This window comes from Heptranchias perlo, chromosome 32 (assembly GCF_035084215.1).
Source record: "Heptranchias perlo isolate sHepPer1 chromosome 32, sHepPer1.hap1, whole genome shotgun sequence".
NCBI lineage: Eukaryota > Metazoa > Chordata > Chondrichthyes > Hexanchiformes > Hexanchidae > Heptranchias > Heptranchias perlo.
Window position 1 is genome coordinate 30,978,266 of NC_090356.1, and position 22,323 is coordinate 31,000,588.

At 42.3% G+C, this 22,323-nt stretch overlaps 1 protein-coding gene across 2 annotated transcripts in view; it reads left to right on the forward strand.

Annotated features, from left to right (window-relative positions):
- The window catches only part of zbtb40 (zinc finger and BTB domain containing 40), a 94,670-nt gene that overhangs the window by 49,100 nt on the left and 23,247 nt on the right, over positions 1 to 22,323 (forward strand). For both annotated transcript variants that reach the window (XM_067970689.1, XM_067970690.1), the window contains exons 10-14: positions 4,390 to 4,561; positions 6,069 to 6,491; positions 8,501 to 8,707; positions 9,331 to 9,495; positions 11,438 to 11,652. In XM_067970689.1, coding sequence (XP_067826790.1) covers positions 4,390 to 4,561; positions 6,069 to 6,491; positions 8,501 to 8,707; positions 9,331 to 9,495; positions 11,438 to 11,652 — 1,182 coding nt within the window. The remainder of the gene's footprint in view (positions 1 to 4,389; positions 4,562 to 6,068; positions 6,492 to 8,500; positions 8,708 to 9,330; positions 9,496 to 11,437; positions 11,653 to 22,323) is intronic.

Here is a 22,323-nt window from a genome sequence, read left to right on the forward strand (position 1 = left end):
CTAGCAAATGGGGTTGTGGCAAGTAGAAAAACTGGCAAAACAGAGCAGCAGGCCTTAGTGGCACAGGAGTCTGGTGGAAGAAAAAAGCAGGTGGACACACCAGCACAGTTCCCACCAAAGCACCGACCTGCTCCCTACCTCTGTCCCGGAAATGGCGGCATCTACTGCCAGAGAGAAAGTGGGAGCTATAGTTCAGTAGAAACATGAGGTACTCATTGTGTGTTTTTTTTTCCCCCTTCCCTCGTTCTGTTCCTTTTTAAATGCTGTTCATCTGTAGTATCTTCAGTTTGTGAGGAGGGGTCCTGTACCCGAAATATTGACTTGTGTTCCCTCGACAGGTGCTGCCTGAGCTGCTGAGTGTTTCCAGCACTTTTTTACTTTTGTTTCACTTTTCACATGACATTCACTGCCTTTAAACCTCATTCACTGTTTCAAAATCTTGCTGAGTTTTGTTTTAAATGTAAACCACTTGTGCACTTGAATTCATGATTTAAATTTCACTCCAAAATTAAATATAGAGAAGGTAGTCCCAAATATGTGAACTTTTTGCGGTGAAGAGAATTACATAAATGATAGACACTCTCACTGAAACAATTAATTTCTCCCAATATCGATTTGAAGTGACCAGGTCAAACCCTGTGGTGTTGCTTCCGAGGTGCAGAACACGATTGATCCAAATCAGAAGCACCTTACGGCCTGTTCACCAATGCAATCCTTCACAGCTCTCTGTGCAAACTCTCCCAGGCTTCGAGGCCAGTGTAATCACTATCGGGGAAATTCAGAGTGCTCCTGATGTCTCATTCCTCCTAGCCCTGAAAATAACTTCAGAGCCCCATCTCTGCTCCATGGCTCAAAGGGGTTCTCTTATGGCTGGTGCCCTTTTTAGTCACATTATTATCACTCCCCTTCTGCTGCTGATTGGTGGATCTGGCCATGGTTTGGACACTCTTGCTGTAGCCCTTGCAGAATAGAAGTGTGCACCATGGTGTACGTGGGCCTATGCCCATACCTGTGATCACACAATATGCTGTATTAAAGAGATAAAGGCACTCCCTGCAGAAGTATCTACAATATAAAATATTTCTACCTTGTATACTTCAAAAGTTTATTTTTATTTATTAAAAATCTAAATCTTGGGGGTGAAATGATGTTGCACAATATTGCTGTGGGAATGCATTTGAGTGAAATTTCTTTGTCCACTATTTTAATGTAGACGTTAACCTACTTATTTTAAATGGGTGCCTTGTTAAAATGGCAGACAGGTAGATTCTTCCAGCCACAAGCTCCCCACGCTGCTGGAATGTGTAGGCCTAGCCACGCTCTCGAGGGGTGGGAGGAAATGATCACCTGAGGGACAGCCTCCCCCTACGAGGTTTTGTGATGTTTTGGCACTGTGACATCATATGACCTTTTCCCAGTCTGGTTCTCTATATAAGGCATGCCCCAGCAAAGATTGTGAGGATAGCTAGGGTGGGGCTGCAGTATGTGGAGGATACCTTTTAGAAGAAAGACAAAGACTCCATCAAAGATAGGTATCTGTGATGTGTGTGTGCGTGCACACGTTTCCTTCAACTCTCATCCTTATCCTCCACACAGTGCTGGACAGTACCTCACTCATTTTAGACTGGGGAGGGAGCTGGGGAAGGGGGGGTGTGGGAGGTTCTTTCAGGGAGGTAGGGAACCCTACTTTTAGGATACAGAAGTCAAAGTTGCAAGTATCCCTTGCTAAATCTAGGCAATAGTGTTTAGTAGAAGTGTGCAGGTTACTCCAGACAGCTGCACAACAAATAGTATTGATGCCAACTTGTACATGAGATGCCCAAGGTGACTGGCTGGGATGAGCCTTCACCAAACTAAAAAGAGAGTTCTTTCCACCAAGGCAGTAACGATACTGAATGCATTCCACAAGCCACTGAGTAAACAGTAATGTAGTAACTGGCTCACCCTGTATCTTGGACCAAAAGACATGGAAAACTGATTGGATTATCATAAGGAACTGGAATGGTTGACTAGGAGTCGAGAGCTTCAGGTCATCGGTGACATGCATTTGCTTGTCAAGTTCTGATCTGTGAAGAGGAAGGTAAAAGTGTGGCCTATCATTTAAGAGGAACTAGGATTCCACGTTGGGCAAGAGCTTGGGGTGGGTCTGCATGTCCACATGCTTCAAATAGCAGACTTAATAATGTTCTAATAATCGCCCTTCGAGCTAAAATCAGAACCAATAGCAGTACTGTTTTAAGATGAGAAATTTAAGTTCACAAGTGCTCATGGGTTTGAATGAGAGAAGCAACAAACAAGTTAAAACCAAATTTAAGTCCCAACTAGATATTAGCAGAGCGAACGGGATTCAAGTGCTCAGTGTCCCATATAAAACAGAAAATTAGTGTAAGTTCCAATCAACCTGGGAATTACTCCTTTGAACAAAAACAAAGACTCTGCCGAAAGTAGATGATCTTTTCATACAAAAGATACATATTCATATGGTGCGTAGGAACAGGAGTAGGCCATTCAGCCCCTCGAGCCTGTTCCGCCATTCAGTCAGATCATGGCTGATGTGTATCTTAACTCCATCTACCTGCCTTGGTTCCATAACCCTTAATACTCTTTCAAAGAGCCGGCACAGGCATGATGGGCCGAATGGCACCTTCCCCCCCCCGACCCGTGCTGCACCCACTATGATACCCTTGCCTAACAAAAACCTATCAATCTCAGTTTTGAAATTTTCAATCGACCCCCAGCCGTACCAGCTTTTTGAAGGCGAATTTTCCAGATTTCCACTACCCTTTGTGTAAAGGAGTGCTTCCTGACATCCCCCCTGAACGGCCTAGCTCTAATTTTGGGGTTATGCCCCCTTGTTCTGGAGTCTCCCACCAGAAGAAATAGTTTCTCTCTCTCTACCCTATCAAATCCTTTAATCATCTTAAATACCACAATTAGTTCACCACAATTAGATCACCCCTCAATCTTCTATACTCCAGGCAATACAAGCCTAGTCAATGCAATCTGTCCTCATAACCCTTTTAGCCCCGGTATCATTCTGGTGAATCTGCGTTACACCCCCTCCAAGACCAATATATCCTTGAGGTGTAGTGCCCAGAACTGAACGCAGTACTCCAGATGGAGTCTAACCAGAGCTTTATATAACTGCAACATAACTTCCACCCCTTTGTATTCCACCCCCCTTGAGATAAAGGCCAACATTCTATTAGCCCTTTAAATTATTTTTTGCACCTGTCCACTAGCTTTCAGTGATTTCTGTACACAGAACACTAAATCTCTCTGCTCCTCCACAGTTCGCAGCCTCTCACCATTTAGAAAATATTCCGATCTATCTTTCTTTCTTAGGTCCAAAGTGAATGACCTCACACTTCCCTACATGGTAACATTACCCAGTGTGATTTCACCCCATTTGTGTTTGGTTAGTAAAATTCTAAATGTTACAAATATTGATTGATTCCTGTTAGTTCGATCCACTATCACAGGTACCGAGTGTTTTAGGTGAGTGCCCCTGCGCCATCACAGGTACCGAGGGCTTTAGGTGTGTGTCCCTGCGCCATCACAGGTACCGAGGGCTTTAGGTGTGTGTCCCTGCGCCATCACAGGTACCGAGGGCTTTAGGTGTGTGTCCCTGCGCCATCACAGGTACCGAGGGCTTTAGGTGTGTGTCCCTGCGCCATCACAGGTACCGAGGGCTTTAGGTGTGTGTCCCTGCGCCATCACAGGTACCGAGGGCTTTAGGTGAGTGCCCCAGCGCCATCACAGGTACCGAGGGCTTTAGCTTAAGTGGAAGTCCTTCCATTCACGAACAATCGGCTACTGGGATGTGGGTTCAAGTCCGTGATCTATCTGTGCCACAATGAGTGGAGGGAAGGTGCTTCTGTACAGGGAGGGAAATTTAGGGAGAATGCAGATCACTCGTTCACCTGACTGAAGATGCAGGGAGGCAAATAAAACAGAGGGGGAGAAAAATAATGTATTCTCCCCCAAAAAAACATTATCGGGGGTAAGTTGGGCTTATGTAGTACAATAACATGGAGGCTGTGATCACAGTATCCGTAACATAAAATTAAAGTGTTGCCATGTAATAAATATCAGTTCCTAAGTGCAATCTAATGAGAGAAAAGTAATACATCTGTACCAAGTGTTTATAATAGTTCTGGCTGGTTCAGCTTGAATCTGGTTGTAAAAGGGTACCTGGAGCTCCTGGTTTAGGGAGGAAGTGGCTGTGGAGAATATTATTGATCTGATGGGCAATCGTTCAGGGATTTGACTTGTTTGTCATAGATTGGGATTATTTCTAACGTGTAGAATTTAACATTGCCCTAAAGGAACTCATCTTATAAATTCTATTGTATCATTTGGATGGTTTATATTTCTTCCTACTGTCAGATTTTGAAGAGCTGCTGTTACAAGGAGACTGCTGGTCAGTCATTAGAAAGCATTCTGGGTAAAATTCTAGAAGAGCGACTCATTCCTGCCCTGACGTTCTGTAGACTCTTGCATATGATCAGTGAGACCCATCCGTCCCTTGAATTGGTAATAAAGGCAATGGAGCATGCAGGTAACCGTTCAATGAAGGGTTTAAGTATATAGTTTATGGGCATGGGTACAAGAAGCATTTTAAAGTGTTGTCCTCTGGTATTAGAACACTAACTTTTGGTTCTTCTAACAGTACATTTGCCTGCTTTGCACCAGTACTCTCAAAAATACATAGAATATTTCAAGTATTACGTGGTTTGTGATTCAAGATAATTTTCAGGCGTTCCCCACTTTTTGAAGCAGTTATTTGCACCTTCACAAAGTTGGATTGCTGACTTTGAGGGAATTGTGCTGACTTTCTATGTTGTGTTTCTGTATAATTCTGCATGAGGTCTAGACTGCTTCCTTTTTTTTTCTAAACCCTTGACTTATGGTTCCAATGTATTTTCTAACTCTCGGCCTGAGCCAATTCATGTAGTGAACCTGCTAAAGGTTTAAAACTAGCATTAGAGAAAGCTGATGCTGATCCACAAAGCTTGGTATTTGCAGTATTTTGTTCAGCGGTAACCAATGAATCTGTTGGCTAGGTCGTGATTGTATGAGACGCACAATCTTGTGAGCTGAAGAGACTACAAGTAAGAAAGGTGAAAGTAACCATCCCCTCTGCCCTTATCTGGAAACCTGCTCTCTTGCATGCAGTTTGGATCCATGTCCTTTCAGCACTAACTTCTATTAGAGAGGAGGGATAGTCAAATTCTTTTTCTGATTTCAAACCCAGTTCCCAGGAGGAAAGCACTGGTGCCCAATGCACCACCAAGTCACCTAATAAATGCTTTAGTGAAGTGATAGAAAGCTTAAAATATATAGAAAATTGTCCAACAATCATAGCTTTAAAATAAAGAAAAATACAAAATTGATGTGTATAAGTTTATTCTGATATAATTGATGTTATCAATTTGAGGGATGTATGTGCTTCAGAATAGAACACTTTGGCACTCTTTGGTTAATGTAGCTTGCCAGGATACGGAGTAAAGTTCCCTCTTCTGTTAGAGAAATGTACTTCAGCCCTGCTGCCTGTTGTACCAGTCTGGCTTTTTCCAATTCCTGTACCAACCCCTGAATGAATCCACAAGTTTATGGCCAACTTCTGAACAGTTTTGTGCGGTGAATTCGCACCCACTAGGAACAGCATTGAGATGGTCTAAATTATTTTCATCCAACACCTTTACAGCCAGTAAAGGGAGAAAGTTTTACATTTCATTAGGTTGGACAGGACCTAAGCCCTGGTCCCAGAGGTGAAAGGACTGTGATCTGTTAAACTGCTCCCTAGTCCCCTAACCTGCAGCAGCTTTTCATGAAAAATCATTATTTTATGAAGCTGTACCTGCAAGTTTAAACTTGCAGATCTTTTTAAAGTTTGCATATTGCCTTTATACAGACTGCAGTAATTTAATGTTGAGGCTTTTTCAGATGAAGTGATATTTTTATAAATCTGCATTGCAATATTCAGGATTAGCAATTCATAGAATTTCTCTTGCAAATGTAGAATTTGAAGCCTGTAAACGGAAATTCTTTTCAAAATGTTTCAGGACTAATGAAAGAAACAGTGAGTGACCTGGAAGAGGATCAGAAAGAGGATCCGATGGATCAGGAAGACAGAAGTGAAGAAGATGCAGAGCATCCAGAGGGCACAGGCCATGTCAAAGAAGGGGGCAGCGACCCAACGACAGATCAGAAGAAAGTGAAACGCAAGTCCGGAGCCAAGCCGACCTTCGTCTGCAGCGCTTGCGACAAGACTTTCACGTTTAAATGTCGCCTTGAGCTGCACCTCACCCGCTGCCGCAGTATTGGTCAGCTTAAAGCCGTTATCTGTGAGGAATGCGGAGAGACCAAGACTTCCCAGAAGGATCTAGAAAAGCACAAAGTGGAAGTGCACGATGCACCAAAGGGGAAGAAGAGGCGGTTGCCCGTGACTTGTGACATCTGTGGGAAATCCTTTGCTCACCAATCAGGTTAGAAAACAGCTTCCGGCAGTTCTTTTATACAGTTAGTTCTATCAGCAGTAACGCACCAGTTAAACGGCATGCTTGAACTCCTAAAAGATGAAATGGAAGAAGATAAAGTAGTTGAAATAGTGAATGAATATTTCCTAGAAGCATTTACTGGAGAGGATGCTACTAACTATCCGGTTTCTACAGTGTACACAAAATCTTGGAAGATTTTGAAGTCATTGTGGCAGTGCTATTAAGTTAGGAGAACTTGGGACTAACAATTCACCTGGGCAGTTAATACATATCCTAGGATGCTGTATGAGACTTGGGGAGGAGGCATGTGGGGGACAGGCTGTTGCCTTGGAGAAATCGCTGCACATTGATGAAGCTCCGCAGCACTGGATCCAAACAAACGTAGCGGTAATATTGAAAAAGGTACCAAAAGAAAGAAAGACTTGCATTTATTTCGCGCCTTTCATGACCTCAGGACATCCCAAAGCGCTTTATAGCCAATGAAGTACTTTTGGAGTGAAGTCACTGTTGTAATGTAGGAAATACAGCAGCCAATTTGTGCACAGCAAGTTCCTACAAACAGCAACGTTATAATGACCAGATAATCTGTTTTTAGTTGTTGGTTAAGGGATAAATATTATAAATGAGCCTCATTTAACAGCTCTCCTCCCCTTTGCAGTTACTTTAGTAGATGAGCAGCTAGCAGTCTGTAGCTTTATTTTGTTCCACTTTAGCTGCGGAAGCAAGGAAGTCATTATTTACCTCATCTGCTATTGGAATTGGCCTATAGATCTAAAGTATCGCACGTAGATTACAAAAGAAGTGGCAAACAATCTATCAGACAGAGTAGTACAAACAAAACAAGAGTTCACATTAGGGTTGGATGCTGTCGTGAGTAGGTTAGGAAGTGTGAGCACTGATGGGCTGCATGGCCTTTTCTCAACCCTGACTTCTCTTGTATTTAACCTGCATCAAATCCACCCCCAGAAGGTGGATTAAAACCTGTCAATAACAAAAACCCACATATATAGGAACTGTTGAATAGTTGGACTTCAGTTTGTACCACAGAATTACCCCTCATGTTGCAAAATCCCTCTAGTTAAGGAGGAAAAGAGCCTGAGGCAAAAATTAAAACATAAATACACTTGAAATGTTTGGAAATATCTGTCCAGTTGTAAAGGTTATGTAATGTATAGTTTCATTATGACAAACTCAGCTGCTTTTCACATCCATTGTGCCTGCAGCACTAATTCTTGCACAAATTTTCTCAAAAATTAATCATTATTGTCCTCTATAAGAATACTGCCCCTTTTAGCCTAGGAAAGGTTGAGTGATGGGGTGGGACACTGAGAAGAAAATGAAGGCAGAGTTGAACTTGATAGGATGCTGTTATTAAAATATTTAATGTAGGAAAATGTAATCTAATGGCAAGGTGAGAGGGAAAAGTGTTAAAAGCGGTATCCTCTATATAAAAGAAATAGTAAATGCCGCATGAGAGTAACGTAATATATGGTAATCCCCAAATAACCCATCATATTGAACTTTATTTGTTCTTGGGAGGTAGGCGACACTAGCAGGCACTATTTATTGCCCATCCCTATTTGTCCCGAGGGCATTAAGAGTCAACCACATGGTATAGAACTGGAGTCACGTAGGCCAGACCAGGTAAGGGTAGCAGGTTCCCTTCCCCGAAGGACTTTTGTGACAATCTGGCAGCTTTCCTGGTCCTTTACTGATGCCAGCCCACAAATCACCAGATTTTTAGAATTCAGTTTCACAGCTTGCCATGGCGGGATTTGAACTCATAACCTCGTGGTTGTTCTCCCAGTACCATAACCACGAGGCTACTGTACCCTACAGAAGAGCTGAACAGTGGCAGTTCTAAAGTCACTTTATATTGGCTAATAACTCTGTGCACCCTCCCCTGATTTACAGACAATGAGATTTGTCCCTAGCTGCTCTGTGTATGTGTTTAATCTTTATACCTTTGTTTTAATACAGTCCATCTCTCTCTGCAGGAATGCAGTATCATAAACGCTCCGATCACTTCGATGAGAAACCTTTCTCTTGTAATGAATGTGGGGCAAAGTTTGCAGCAAATTCCACCCTAAAGAACCACATGAGGCTCCACACTGGAGAGAAACCATTCTTCTGCAAACATTGTGATATGACGTTCATGCAGGCTGCTGCCCTGGCCTATCACATGAAGAAAAAACATTCAGAAGGTATGTCGTCTACCTCCCAAGAACAAATAAAGTTCAATACGATGGGTTATTTGGGGATTACCATATATTACATTACTCTCATGGGGCATTTACTATTTTTTTATGTAGAGTATAATACCGCTTATAACACTTTTCCCTCTCACCTTGCCATTAGATTACATTTTCTTAGTGATATCACTTCAACGTAAAATCGTCATAACATTTTTTAATGGTACAATAGTTTATTTGAAGTTGTGCCTGTGATTCTCTGCTTTGGGCCTCCGTTCCACTGCTTTGCAGCAGTACTAAGTGAGAACCAAGAGTCTCCCACAAGGAGATAGAGGAAAATCATAGGGAGAGTCATCCTGGATCAACGCTCAGAGTCTTGTGACTGGTTTCAGAGTGGTAAGAAGAAGCCTGGGTGCACATCTCTAGGTTGGTAGCGTTGGACGTAATTCACCGTCTGTTTTTTAAAAACAAAACTTTCCTGAGGAATGAGGGTACATTTAACTCCCATGGTTCTGTTTTTTTGCCTTTGTTTGGAACAGCCAGTTTTGTAATTTGCCAGGAACCATTGTGTTCTGGAGTCTGTTTCATGGCTTTTTAAACCCCTTTAACCTCTTGCACCTTTTGCATTTCTATAGGAAAAATGTACGGGTGTCAGTACTGTGATGCAGTGTTTGCCCAGTCAATTGAGTTGACCCGACATGTCCGGACCCATACCGGGGACAAGCCGTATGTCTGCCGGGAATGTGGCAAAGGATTCAGCCAAGCCAATGGGCTCTCCATGCACCTGCGCTCCTTTCACAGTGAGTATCAATGTAACAATGACACAATCCTCTCGGTGCTATGCTCCAACACTGTTTGAAAGCTGCTGCACCTCGCCTCACTGCTTTGTTTTTCATGTGCCACCTTAAGTAATGCCATGATAAATCAGAATGCCCTAAGTGCCTTTCACATCATCTGAAATCTCTCAGGCAGTAATAAATTTGGTTGATTTTCAGGTGGCATTTGATAAAATTTGTTATTATCTTCTGAAGAAGATGAATGCACATGGAATTAATAACATTATCTGATGGAATCGAAAAATGAAGGAAGCCAGAATCTGGTGCTAAGTGAGAAAAGCTCTAGCTGGAGACATTGACTAGTGCAGCTCTGCAGGGATCTGTCTGCAGTTCACACTGATGATAAATTGCTACGGAACTGCCATGATGATGCTCACAGTTCGTCAGTGGATAACTTATAAAGACAGGACTATTACACCATGAAACTCACAGTGTATAGCTTTGCTCACAGACAAAATAAAATGGTGTCACTTCCAGCACTGTTTCTCTGCTTGTTTTCAGCTCTAATTCTTTTTGAGTGGCACTCTGCCTTTCTGTTTCTTTTTCTTTCTCTCTGGCTTTTTTCATTTCCATCTGTAGCTCTTTTCTTTTTCTTACTCTCACTCTTTCTCTACATTGTCCCCAGTGGACACGGCCTAGCTGGTGTGCAACTTACCAATATTCCTGGCCTTTCTGGTGCTTCCTTGGACGAATATATTTGTTTCACTACAGAATGGGCATTCAGGTAACTGAGGATTCTGCTGTCAGCAGAGTGCACTTCCATCGATCTAAAAGATGTGTCAGCGGATCAGACTTTTTCTGGCTTTAAATTCCTTGCTCATGTGGGATGCAACAAAGGTCATTTGGGAAAATCCGGTGAACACTGGATCAATGGCAGCAATATCTGACAAGTTTTGAAGGGTTTAGAGGAAGCCATATTTTTACAGCCCACTGTTGACTCTCCATTACTCTTCAGTGTGTAATTGAGATGTGAGAAACCTCACACATAAAGTAAGATGTCTGTACCTGCTGAAACACAATCTGTGGATAATTGGGTTTACACTTGGGGCACTCATACACACAGTGTCAAAAGTAAGTAGTAAAGTTCATAATGAACAGACTGTTACAAATAGAGATTTTTGTCCTAATTTTGGTTGTTTTTAAAAAAAAAACTTGGCAACTATTCAAAATTCTTGAGGTTACAATGGTGGAACAGAGACAGTCAGGCTATGAGAAAACAGGAAGAGAGTTTTTGATGAGTTAACTAAGATATGGCCAAGCTCTGTAATTAGATGGGTGTTAGAACAAAGTTTGTTTTATCACTTCCCTCAGAAGTTCATAATATTGCCATTGGAAACTTTACATAATCTGACAGAGGTACATTGTGATGAACAGCTGAGTTCCTGGCCTGTTAGTTTTGTGCCGTCTAGTGTGTTGCTCATGTTGGAATGGAGTGTATTTCAGAGACTATAAATTAACTCCTTGAAATTAGTTGAGCAAGCAAAGTGCCATTGTTAATTGTATCGTATGAATGTATTGTCACACTTGGCTAGGAGGACATTTTCAAAGCATGCTTTATAAACCAGCAAGTTTTTCTGCTGGTTCATATAGCATGTTTTATAATTGTAATTGGATGGTGATTGCATTTTGACTTTTTAAAAAATCATTAATGATATTGAAAACCCTTGACTTGTACGATAAACCCGATGTGCTGTAAAATGATCTAAATGCTCAACTGTTAAACCACGGCAACTCCGATCAAGAAATGCTATCTCTCCAAATCGATGGGCATTTTGAACAATTGATTAACGGTGCCTACACCTCTCTTGTAAATTAAGCAACTATTCCTAAATTGGGACCATATATTTTGGTACCAGATTAGTAGTGTAGACTGATGTAAATAAGAGGTATTTCCTGATCTTTGCAGATGTGGAAGACCCGTATGACTGTCAGAAGTGTCGGATGAGTTTTCCAACTCCAGAGGAGCACAAGAAGCACATCCAGGAAGTGCATCCTCCCGAGTACAATCCATGTGACATTTGTGGCAAGAACTTTAGTGCACCATCCCTTCTCGAAAGGCACATGGTCACACATATTGGTGGGAAACCATACAACTGTGAAATTTGTGACAAAGCCTACCAGGTAGGAAATTTGGACAAAGATTCTCAGAGCCACACATTGAATCATGTTCCAACTTTTGGAGTTTGCATATGTTTTGATCATTTATAATAACAGTGGTCTGGAAAGTTACTATAGATAAGATATATCCAAATTAAATCATGTCACATTATGTTTACCAACATAAGATTGCTTTGTTCCAAAAGGCCTTTTTAGTTTCCTTCGTATGGCAAAAAGTCCAAACCTATTCAATTAAATGACCACTGATTCAGGCATTAAAATTACTGTCCACAAATCGATTGAGTGCGCAGATCCAAAATGCGTAGTTGGAGATCTGATCTGTCAGTTCTGCTAAAATATTTTTTTAAAGGAAGGAGTACAGTTGTGAAAATGGGCTCTTGATGGTTCAGTGAGTAAATGTATCTTGTAATACCGAGGCTACTTGATCTAGGAGGCAGTTTTCATTCCTGGCCTATGTTGAGTCGACCATTCTGGGGATGATGGTGGGAAATGGAGGTTGGCCTCAACAGCCCTTGAACTAGGGAGAGCAAAAATTGGCCAATTGTGGTTTCTATGCAGTCCACCTTCACCGCAAGTGTGTACGTAGGAGCATTTGAGTATAGAGGATTTGAGTACAGGAGCAGGGATGTCTTACTGCAGTTGTACAGGGCCTTGGTGAGACCACACCTGGAGTATTGTGTGCAATTTTGGTCTCCTTACCGAAGAAAGGATATACTTGCCATAGAGGGAGTGCAGCGAAGGTTCACCAGACTGATTCCTGGGATGGCAGGATTGTCATATGAGAAAAGATTGGGTTGACTTGGTCTGTATTCACCCGAGTTTAGAAGAATGAGAGGGGTTCTCATTGAAACATATAAAATTCTGACAGGGCTAGACAGACTGGATGTGGGGAGGATGCTTCCCCTGGCGAGGGGTGTCCAGAACGAGGGGTCACAGACTCAGGATAACCGGGTAGGACATTTAGGACTGAGATGAGAAGAAATTTCTTCACTCAGAGGGTGGCGAGCCTGTGGAATTCTCTACCACAGGAAGCTGTGGAGGCCAAGTCACTGAATATATTTAAGAAGGAGATAGATGGATTTCTAGACACAAAAGGCATCAAGGGGTATGGGGAAAGAGCGGGAATATGGTATTGAGATAAAGGATCAGCCATGATCATATTGAATGGCGGAGCAGGCTCGAAGGGCCGAATGGCCTGCTCCTGCTCCTCTTTTCTATGTTTATGCCCCCTAGTTCTGGTCTCCCCCGTAAGTGGAAACATCTCCTCTACGTCTACCCTATCAAACCCTTTCATAATCTTAATGACCTCGATCAGGTCACCCTTCAGTCTTCTCTTTTCCAGAAGGCAGAGGGTGATGGTCGAAGGTTGTTTTTGTGACTGGAAGCCTGTGGCCAGTGGGGTACCACAGGGATCGGTGCTGGGTCCCTTGCTGTTTGTGGTCTACATTAATGACTTGGATATGAATGTAAAAGGTATGATCAGTAAGTTCGTTGATGATACAAAAATTGGTAGGGTGGTAAATAGCGAGGAGGATAGCCTCAGTCTGCAGGACGATATAGATGGGTTGGTCAGATGGGCGGAACAGTGGCAAATGGAATTTAACCCGGAAAAGTGCGAGGTGATGCACTTTGGAGGGACTAACAAGGCAAGGGAATACACAATGAATGGGAGGACCCTAGGCAAGACAGAGGGTCAGAGGGATCTTGGTGTGCAAGTTCACAGATCCCTGAAGGCGGCGGAACAGGTAGATAAGGTGGTAAAGAAGGCATATGGGATACTTGCCTTTATTAGCCGAGGCATAGAATATAAGAGCAAGGAGGTTATGATGGAGCTGTATAAAACACTGGTTAGGCCACAGCTGGAGTACTGTGTGCAGTTCTGGTCGCCACACTACAGGAAGGATGTGATCGCTTTGGAGAGGGTGCAGAGGAGATTCACCAGGATGTTACCAGGGCTGGAGCGCTTCAGCTATGAAGAGAGACTGGGAAGAGTGGGTTTGTTTTCCTTGGAGCAGAGGAGGCTGAGGGGGGACATGATTGAGGTGTACAAAATTATGAGGGGCACAGATAGGATGGATACTAAGGAGCTTTTTCCCTTTGTTGAGGGTTCTATAACAAGGGGACATAGATTCAAGGTAAAAGGCGGGAGGTTTAGAGGGGATTTGAGAAAGAACTTTTTCACCCAGAGGGTGGTTGGAGTCTGGAACTCACTGCCTGAAAGGGTTGTGGAGGCAGGAACCCTCACAACATTCAAGAAGCATTTGGATGAGCACTTGAAATGCCATAGCATACAAGGCTACGGACCAAATGCTGGAATATGGGATTAGAGTAGACAGGGCTTGATGGCCGGCGCGGACACGATGGGCCGAAGGGCCTCTATCCGTGCTGTATAACTCTATGACTCTATGACTCTAAAAGAGCCATAGCCTGTTCAGTCTTTTCTGATAGGTATAATCTCTCAGTTCTGGTATCATCCTAGTAAATCTTTTTTTGCACCTTCTTCAGTGCTTCTATATCCTTTTTATGATATGGAGACCAGAACTGTTCACAGTACTCCCAAGCGCGGTCTAACCAAGGTTCTATACAAGTTTAACATAACTTCTCTGCTTTTCAAATCAAAACCACCCACTGAGTGAAGAAATTTCTCCTCAACTCAGTCCTAAACGTCCTACCCTGTATCCTGAGACTGTGACCCCTCGTTCTAGACCCCCCAGCCAGGGGAAACATCCTCCCTGCATCCAGTCTCTCTAGCCCTGTCAGAATTTTATACATTTCAATGAGATCCCCTCATTCTTCTAAACTCTAGTGACTATAGGCCTAGTCAACCCAATCTCTCCTCTTACGACAGTCATGTCAACCTAGGAATTAGTCTGGTGAATCTTCGCTGCACTCCCTCTATGGCAAGTATGTCCTTTCTTGGGTAAGGAGACCAAAACTGCACGCAATACTCCAGGTGTAGTCCCACCAAGGCCCTGTATAACTGCAGTAAGACATCCTTGCTCCTGTACTCAAATCCTCTTGCAATGAAGGCCAACATACCATTTGCCTTCCTAACTGTTTGCTGCACCTGCATGTTTGCTTTCAGTGACAGGTGTACAAGGACACCCAGGTCCCTTTGTATATCAACATTTCCCAATCTATCACCATTTAAATAATACTCTGCCTTTCTGTTTTTTCTTCCAAAGTGGATAACTTCACATTTATCCACATTATACTGCGTCTGGCCATGTATTTGCCCACTCACTCAACTTATCTAAATCGCCCTGAAGCCTCTTTGCATCCTCCTCACAACTCACAATCCCACCTAGTTTTGTGTCGTCAGCAAACTTGGAAATATTACATTTGTTTCCCTCATCCAAATCATTGATATATATTGTGAATAGCTGGAGCCCAAGCACTGATCCCTGCGGTACCCCACTAGTCACCGCCTGCCACCCTGAAAAAGACCCATTTATTCCTACTCTCTGTTTCCTGTCTGATAACCAATTTTCAATCCATGCCAGTATATTACCCCCAATCCCATGTGCTTTAATTTTGCACACCAACCTTTTATATGAGACTTTATCAAAAGCCTTCTGAAAATCCAAATAAACCACATCCACTGGTTCTCCCTTATCGATTCTACCAGTTACATCCTCAAAAAAAAATTCCAGTACATTTGTCAAACATGATTTCCCTTTCATAAATCCATAAATATAAGATAGTCACTAATAAATCCAATACGGAATTCAGGATAATCTTCTTTACCCAGATAGTGGTTAGAATGTGGAACCCGTTACCACAAAGAGTAGTTGGGGCGACTAGCATAGATACATTTAAGGGAAAGCTAGATAAACATATAAGGGAGAAAAGAATAGAAGGATATGTTGATGGAGTTAGATGAAGAAGGATGGGAGGAGGCTCGTGTGGAGCATAAACACCGGCATGGACCTGTTGGGTCAAATGGCCTGTTTTTGTGCTATACATTCTATGTAATTAGGAACATAGGAACAGGAGTAGGCCATTCAGCCCCTCGTGCCTGCTCCGCCATTTAATAGGATCATGGCTGATCTGTGATCTAACTCCATATACCTGCCTTTGGCCCATATCCCTTAATACCTTTGGTTGCCAAAAAGCTTATCTATCTCACATTTAAATTTAGCAATTGAGCTAGTATCAATTGCCGTTTGTGGAAGAGAGTTCCAAACTTCTACCACCCTTTGTGTGTAGAAATGTTTTCTAATCTCACTCCTGAAAGGTCTAGCTCTAATTTTTAGACTGTGCCCCCTACTCCTAGAATCCCCAACCAGCAGAAATAGTTTCTCTCTATCCACCCTATCTGTTCCCCTTAATATCTTATAAACTTTAATCAGATCGCCCCTTAACCTTCGAAACTCCAGAGAATACAACCCCAATTTGTGTAATCTCTCCTCGTAACTTAACCCTTGAAGTCCGGGTATCATTCTAGTAAACCTACGCTGCACTCCTCCAAGGCCAATATGTCCTTCCGAAGGTGCGGTGCCCAGAACTGCTCACAGTACTCCAGGTGCAGTCTAACCAAGGTTTTGTATAGCTGCAGCATAGCTTCTGCCCCCTTGTACTCTAGTCCTCTTGATATAAAGGCCAGCATTCCATTAGCCTTCTTGATTATTTTCTGCACCTGTTCATGACACTTCAATGATCTATGTACCTGTACCCCTAAGTCCCTTTGGACATCCACTGTTTTTAACTTTTTACCATTTAGAAAGTACCCTGTTCTATCCTTTTTTGATCCAAAGTGGATGACCTCACATTTGTCGACATTGAATTCCATTTGCCACAGTTTTGCCCATTCACCTAATCTATCAATATTGCTTTGTAATTTTATGTTTTCATCTCCACTGCTTATAATGCCACCAATCTTTGTGTCATCGGCAAACCTAGATATGAGACTTTCTATGCCTTCATCTAAGTCGTTAATAAATATTGTGAATAATTGAGGCCCCAAGACACATCCCTGCGGGACTCCACTAGTCACATCCTGCCAATGTGAGTACCTACCCATTATCCCTACTCTCTGTCGCCTTTCGCTCAGCCAACTTCCTAACCAAGTCCGTGCTTTTCGCTTGATTCCACGGGCTTCTATCTTAGCTAACAGTCTCTTATGTGGGACCTTATCAAATGCCTTCTGGAAGTCCATATAAATAACATCCATTGACATTCCCCTGACCACTACTTTAGTCATCTCTTCAAAAAATTCAATCATGTTTGTCAGGCACGACCTACCTTTCACAAATCCATGCTGGCTCTCTCTGATTAACTGAAAATTCTCGAGGTGTCTAGTCACTTTATCCTTAATTATAGACTCCAGCATTTTCCCCACAACAGATGTTAGGCTAACTAGCCTATAATTCCTTGGTTTCCCCCTCTCTCCTTTCTTAAAAAGCAGAGTGACGTGCAATTCTAAAGGCAACACCTCCATGATCCACTGCTCCCTCAGTACTGCACTGTAATGTCTGCTAGATTATGTGCTGAATTCCTGGAGTGGGTCTTGAACCTTCTGACTAATTCAAAAGCCTTCATAAACTAAGCATGTCACTGTGTGTGACAAGTCCTCTTGTAAGATGCCCCCTATAAATGCTTGAAGTTTGATTACCACTTAGAGGTAATATCCATATTGCAATTTTCTTTCTCATCAGTGAAGGAGCAGCACTGAGGTCATGCTATCCATGCCAATGGGTCTTCCATATTCAAACAGACAAACCCAGCAGAATGCTCAGACTCAGCCTCACGCCTGACCTGCTCTCTATCTGAGAAACGGAGAGCGGCAGTCCAGCAGATCGATGTTGGAGGGTGCAATAGGGGCCTTCCACAGCATTGATAGTGGGCTGGGTTTAGGAATGCAATTGTTGTACTTGGAACTAGCCTGGAAGAGTGGAAGACCAGTGTGGGGAGTCCAGGAGAGTTAGAAGCAAAAAGTTTAACATGGTGAAGTCTCGATGTGTTGAAAATTTTCGCTGAGCCAGTTGGATTTCACATCGGAACACTGCTGTACCACAATCTTTCATAGGTTTTTATATTCACTTTTTAAAAACCTATATTATTTGTTCAACCTGCACATCCACCTGATCAATGTCATCTTAGGGAGTGGGAACAGCTATGACATTGTTCCTATTAAGAAACTAAAACCATTCTAAACCAACAATAAACTGCAGATACTGGAAACCTGAAACAAAAACACAAGATGCTAGATACACTCCATGGGTCAGGCAGCATCCGTGGAGAGGACAGACAAGTTAACACTTCAGGTGTGGACCCTTTATCAAAACCCGTCCTGACCCAATCTCGATTTGGTGCCCTGTTGTATATAAGTTAAGTGGCAAGATGCTATTTCACCCATGAAGCATTTAAGGTCTGGCTGGTCTCACTCCAGCCACAGCCTGGATTGCTGCAGCTTCTATTCTCCAAGAGCTTCATATCTAAGTTCATTATGCTGCCAGGATTGTGCCCAATGCATGCTGGGGTGAGATTGAAAGGCCTTCTAAAACTTGAGCTAAGGTAGGTCACGACAGAGAGATCCTCTGGATTTCCTATCACACGTTTTGGATCAGTTTTGGGTTTACTTGGTAGATCGAAGCAGTTATTAATCTGTTTTGGCATATTCAACAGTTAGTTGCTTGGCACTCAAAGCTTGTACGCTGTCAACAGTCGGGAGCTTTGATTTTTTTCCTAAGAGAGATGCCTCTTAGATGGGTGGTAGGGCCCTATGTGTGACTAATTCAGATCCCAAAACATCTTCCATAAGGCACCACTCTCTTGAACTCCAGCCAAGGGATACTTAAAAAGACTGTTAATACTGAACATAGGAACAGGAGTAGGCCAATTAGCCCCTCGAGCCTGTTCCAGCATTCAATGAGATCATGGCTATCTGTGATCTAACTCCATGTACCTGCCATAGCCCCATATCACTTAATACCTTTGGCTAACAAAAATCTATCCATCTCAGATTTAAAATTAACAATTGAGCTTGCAAAAACTGCTGTCTGCAGAAGAGAGTTCCAAACTTCTACCACCCTTTGCGTGTAGAAGTGTTTCTTAACTTCACTCCTGAAAGTCCTGGCTTTAATTTTTAGGCTATGTCCTCTAGTCCTAGACTCTTCAACCAGTGAAAATAGTTTCTCTCTATCTACCCTATCAGTTCCCCTTAATATCTTAAAAACTTCGATCAAATCACTCCTTAATTTTCTAATTTCCAGGGAATACAACCCTAGTTTGTGTAATCTTGCCTCGTAATTTAACCCTTGGAGTCGAGATATCATTCTAGTAAATATACACTGCACTCCCTCCAAGGCCGATATATCCATCCTATGTTGCGGTGCCCAGAACCGAAACAGTACTCCAGGTGTGGTCTAACCAGGGCTTTATATAGCCGATTCTGCCCCTTGTATTCTAGTCCTCCAGATATAAAGGGCAGCATTCCATTAGCCTTTTTGATTATTTTCTGTACCTGTTCATGACATTTTAATGATCTATATACATGGCCCCCTAGATCACTTTGGACCTCCACAGTTTTGAGCTTTTCACCATTTAGAAAGTACTCTGATCTATCTTTTTAGGTCCAAAGTGGATGACCTCACACTTGCCTACATTGAAATCCATTTGTCACAGCATTGCCTATTCACTTAATCTATTACTATCTCTCTGTAATTTTATGCCTCCATCTACACTGCTTACAATGCTGCCTGTCTTTGTGGTAAACTTGGATATGTGGCTTTCTATCCTGTCATCTAAGTCTCGTTAATAAATACTAGTTGAGGCCCCAACACACATTCCCGTGGTTTACCACTAGACACATCCTGCCAATTTGAGCACCTGTCCATTACCCCTACTCTCTGTCTCCTGCCTCTCAGCCAGTTTCCTAATCAGGTCAATAATTTGCCCTCAATTCCATGAGCTTCAACTGTAGCTAACAGTCTCTTAGAATCGTAGAAGGTTACGGCACAGAAGGAAGTCATTCGGCCTATCGTGTCCATGTTGGCCGATAAAGAACTTTGCAGCGCTTGGTCCGTAGCCCTGTAGGTTACGGCACTTCAAGTGCTCATCCAAGTACTTTTTAAATGTGTTGAGGGTTTCTGCCTCTACCACCCATTCAAGCAGTGAGTTCCAGACCCCTACCATCGTCTAGGTGAAAAAAAATTCTCCTCAGCTCCTCTCTAATCCTTCTACCAATTACTTTAAATCTATGCCCCCTGGTCACTGACCCCTCTGCTAAGGAAATAGGTCCTCCCTATCCACTCTTTCTAGTCCTGGGATAGTTTTATATACCTCAATTAAATCTCTCCTCAGCCTCCTTTGTTCCAAAGAAAACAACCCCAGCCTATTCAAACTTTTCTCATAGCTAAAATTCTCCAGCCCTGGCAACATCCTCATAAATCTCCTCTGTACCCCCTCTAGTGCAATCACATCTTTCCTGTAATGTAGTGACCAGAACTGTATGCAGTACTCAAGTTGTGGCCTAACCAATGTTTTATACAGTTCTAGCATAACCTCCCTGCTCTTATATTCTGTGCCTCAGCTAATAAAGGCAAGTATCCCGTATGCCTTTTTAACCACCTTATTTATCTGTCCTGCTACCTTCAGGGATCTGTGGACACACACTCCAAGGTCCTTTTGTTCCTCTACACCTCTCAGTATCCTCCCATTTATTGTGTATTCCCTTGCCTTGTTTGCCCTCCCCAAATGTATTACCTCATATTTCTCTGGATTGAATTCCATTTGTCACTTTTCTGCCCACCTGACCAGTCCATTGTTATCTTCCTGCAGTCTACAGCTTTCCTCCTCACTATCAATCACACGGCCAATTTTTGTATCATCTGCAAACTTCTTAATAAAGTCCCCCACATTCAAGTCCAAATCATTAATATGTACCACAAAAAGCAAGGGACCTAGTACTGAGCCTTGCGGGACCCCTCTGGAAACAGCCTTCCAGTCGCAAAAACACCCGTCAACCATTACCCTTTGCTTCCTAACACTGAGCCAATTTTGGATCCAACTAGCCACTTTTGCTTGGATTCCATGGGACTTATGAGGGACTTATCCCAATCTTAGGAGGGTCTTTATTGAATGCTTTCTGGAAGTCCATATAAACAACATCCATAGACATTCCCCTGTCCTCTACTTTAGTCACCTCTTCAAAAAAAATTCAATCAGGTTCGTCAGGCATGACCTACCTTTTACAAATCCATACTGGCTCTCTGATCAGCTGAAAAATTTCAAGGTGTTTAGTCACTGTATTCTTAATTATAGACTCTAGTAATTTCCCGACAACAGATGTTAGGCTAAGTGGTCTATAATTCCCTGGTTTCCCCCTCTCACCTTTTTAAATACCAGAGTAATGTGCAATTTTTAAATCTAAAGGAATGGTTCCTGAAGCAAGAGAACGCTGGAAGATTATGGTTAGGGCATCTGCTATGTTATCACCTACTTCCTTTAAAACCCTGGGATGGAAACCATCTGGTCCTGGGGATTTGTCACTCTTTAGTGCCATTATTTTCTTCATTGCTATTAATTTGCTTACATCAATTATGATGTGGATTTCATATTTCATTTCACATCGTTCACCTGACGAAGGGGGAAGCCTCCGAAAGCTTGTGAATTTAAAATAAAATTGCTGGACTATAACTTGGTGTTGTAAAATTGTTTACAATACATCAATTATGGTGAGACCCCTTGCCTGATTAATAATTAGTACCCTTGGGGTGTCCGGTATGTGCAATCCAATTCCTCTACTATAAATACTGAAATAAAGTAATTATTTAATATCTTCGCCATTTCCTTTTTTTCATTTACAATATCACCTATATCAGTTTTTAAGGGGATCCCATTGCTCTTAACCACCCTCTTTTTCTTAATATAATTATAAAAAAATGTTGTGTTGATTTTGATATCCCTTGCAAGTTTCTTTTCATACTCCCCTTTTATAGCTCTTACTGTATGTTTTGTCACTGTTTGCTGTCCTTTGTATCTCTCCCAGCCTCCAGGATCTGTGCTATTTTTTTCATTTTTGTAGGCTTTTTCTTTTAGTTTTATGTTGTCCCTTACCTCTTTTGTCGTCCATGGCTTTTTTTGACAAGTAGAGCTCTTGCCCCTTAGGAGTATAAACTGGTTTTTGTATCACATTATATTCTTTTTTGAGCACCTCACACCGATCTTCTGTCGTTTTTCCCATTAACAGATTTGCCCAGTTTACTGTGGGCAGTCTCGGTCTCATCGGCTGTGCCTAAGTTTAGAATCTTAGTAGCTTGTACGGGTTTCTCCCTTTCAAACACAACGTTGAACTTGATTATATTATGATCGCTATTAGATAAATGTTCAAGCACCATTAGGCTGTTAAGTAAATCTGGCTCATTACTCATTATTAAATCTAATATGGCCTGCCCCCTTGTTGGTTTCAGGACATATTGTTGCAGAAAGTTGTCCTGAACACATTAAAGAGATTCGCTACCTTTCTGACATGAGCTCGTCTGCTTATCCCAATCTATGTGAAAGTTAAAATCCCCCATTAAAACCACTCTGTCTTTGCTACATGCTTGTTTAATCTCTGCATTCATATATCCTGCCACTTCACAGCTGCTACCAGGGTCCTATACACAATATCACTTTTATCAGTTTTTAAGGGGCCCACATTGCTATTAACCACCCAATTTTCCTAAATGT